The 2,600-nt window shown below is 41.4% G+C and overlaps 1 protein-coding gene across 1 annotated transcript; it reads right to left on the bottom strand.

Annotated features, from left to right (window-relative positions):
- Positions 1-1,453: 1,453 nt before the first annotated feature.
- LOC117116945 lies at positions 1,454-2,178 on the bottom strand. The gene is made up of 2 exons (XM_033261080.1): positions 2,068-2,178; positions 1,454-1,822 (listed from the first exon to the last, which is right to left on the bottom strand). Exons 1-2 carry the CDS (start codon positions 2,176-2,178, stop codon positions 1,454-1,456), a joined length of 480 nt encoding a protein of 159 aa, XP_033116971.1.
- Between the last annotated feature and the right edge of the window lie 422 nt (positions 2,179-2,600).

The following is a 2,600-nucleotide window of genomic DNA, read 5'->3' as shown; positions in this document are numbered from 1 at the left end:
CGTAACGCACGTAAGTGTATTTCTCAGCATCTAGAAAAAATATCCGAAACTAAGAGAACCCCAAGACTACCACAAAGTACCCCCCGCCCCACGTCTAAAATAGCCCATCAGCGACTCAAGACTTCAAGTCAGAAACTTAAGAATAATCCAGAATTAAAGAAAGAATACGACGACTTTATGTTCAAAACGATTTCCAATGGTCATGCAGAACGGGTTCTTGTAGACGACATCGCTGAAGAGGGCAGAGTGTGGTACATACCACATCATGGCTTGAAATTTATTACATGGTAACTTGACATTATCGTCCTTAAGTGGCAACGGCAATTCATAATGGTTGTCTTTTAACATTTTTCCATCTTTTGCAACTCTGATGAACTTCTTGTCCTCCACTAACCACTCCCTCTTGTCATTGATTGTCTTCTCTGGGAAATCATACTGTATACTTTCTTGGTACATGCGTTCCAATGCAACATCAGCTACATTTATGAAGTTGGTAGTGGCACCCGTGGCTACATCTTTCGTCACACACCATGGTATCCATCCAAGGAGAGTTTTAGTTGCAAAATGTGAACCACTTGGACCGGTTCTGAGTTCAATTGGAGAATAAGCATCAGCAACATTGTTCCCATTGAGAATGTCAACTGTGGATAGGTCTCCGAGGGATGGTAACGACACATCTTTGTGGTGGTCCCACATTCTAGTCTCCTTCATTATAGGGATGTGCTCAGTAGCAACTGGAAGAACATTCGTAGAGTACACAGGTGGTAACTTGATTCTGAGGTTTCCTTCTAAGCTGGAAACATGCAAACCTTTAATAATACGGGTAGTAAAATTACGGGAATCTGAAATAGTGTCCAAGTTAATTGATGTACTTGTCCCCTTTAAATTCAGAAGCGACAGGAGCTTTTGGCTACAAAATGACACATTACTCCCTTGGTCCATAAAATCATAACAGGTAACACACTTCCGGCCAATGCTAACTCGGACTGGTATAATGGGCAAAGAACAATGGTTTCTCTTATTAGCTGACATACAACTACTGCCTGTCACAGCATCATTATCACTCGTCTTTTCAATAACTTCCTTTTTCTCTCGATGAAGGAGAGTGTTATGTTTACCCTTGCACTTGGCACACATGGTAGTTGATCTAGCTGGACACTTTGGCTTGATGTGTCCAATGTTGAAACATAAAAATCAAACACCTTTACTTTTCAAGAATTCATATCTGTTGAACTGACATCTTTTTTAGTTCCGGACACTCGTCTAGGCGATGCTTGCTTTGACAATAACAACACTTCAACATTCGCTGCAGACACCTTACTTTTTGATGGTAATTTTGCCTTGGAATAACGAGCTAGTTGAGCTTTACCAAACACGGGGTCGTTAGCCTTTCTAGCTTCAATGCTCACACATTCCACAAGTTGCTTAAATCCAACACGTAGACTGTATCTTTTCATGTTGAAAACCACAGTTCCCATCTCTCCTGCAGACTATAAAGTAGTTTGCTGATGATTATCTTGAGGTTCTCTGCAAACTCCAATACCCCGAATCTTCCAATGCTTTGTGTTGCAGTTTCACATTCGATGAGCAGAATGGATAATTCGTCTAACGCATGGGGATCATCAGCCCGCACTTGAGGCCAGGATAATACCTTTTTTACATAGGCATTAGCTATTACTTCAGGATCACCAAATCTTGCTCTGAGTTCTTTCATAGCAGCAGGGTATCCTACATCAGCATCCAGGTGAGCGAATCCGGATACTATCCTGTTGGCTTTACCACTGGTAAATTGCTCCAAATAATAGATGTTTTCAGCATTATTCTGTCAATTCTCGATTTAAATTGCCTAACAAATTGAGTATAAGTCATCGGATCGCCGGCAAATATTTTCGTAGCCAATCTAGGCTTCTGGAAGTTCAACAAAGCCGTAGTAGCACGTTGATCAACAGATGGAGCAGCAGGTGGATGATTACTTGACACTGCATGTAATTCAGGTTGATCAATAAGCTGAGCATCAATTCCTTCTGGAAATGCATTTACTACATGAGGCCAAATATTTTAACTAACAAGCGGAGTAGCGGACACATTGTCAGGTACAACAATCGGTTGAATAACTTGAGGAGCAGCGTCAGGTTGAGTAACTTGTGGGGTAGCAGCTACTGCAATTCCTGGGGCCATTAGTGGAACATCAATTTCCTCTGAAAATGGAATATCGGTAACATGACGACGGTAGGCATCACCAACCAACCCTTCGGCAGAATCCAATTCAAATTCAGAAACCCTACCACCATGTCCGCTACATTCAAATCCTCCCACAATTTAAATCTGGCATTGGCTACATCCATTTCCTCTCTAATTGCCTGCTCCTCCTTCAATTGTTTAAGTCTAAACTCCTCTTGCTCCAACAAACGCTTTTGTTTTAGTGTCTTCTGCCTCGTCAAGAACTCTGCCCTTGTTTGTTCTTCCTTTAGTATAGACGATGCTACAGATGAACTAACTGATAATTTTGACTTCCCAGACTTAAGTGACATTTGAACTTCACGTTTAGGAGCACACAAACGTTCCTCAATCCTACACTTGAGATTATCAATCCATATAGT

This window comes from Anneissia japonica, unplaced genomic scaffold (assembly GCF_011630105.1).
Source record: "Anneissia japonica isolate Jap-2015-1 unplaced genomic scaffold, ASM1163010v1 scaffold288276_len31952_cov197, whole genome shotgun sequence".
Classification (NCBI taxonomy): domain Eukaryota; kingdom Metazoa; phylum Echinodermata; class Crinoidea; order Comatulida; family Comatulidae; genus Anneissia; species Anneissia japonica.
This window is presented reverse-complemented; position numbering and strand designations above follow the sequence as displayed.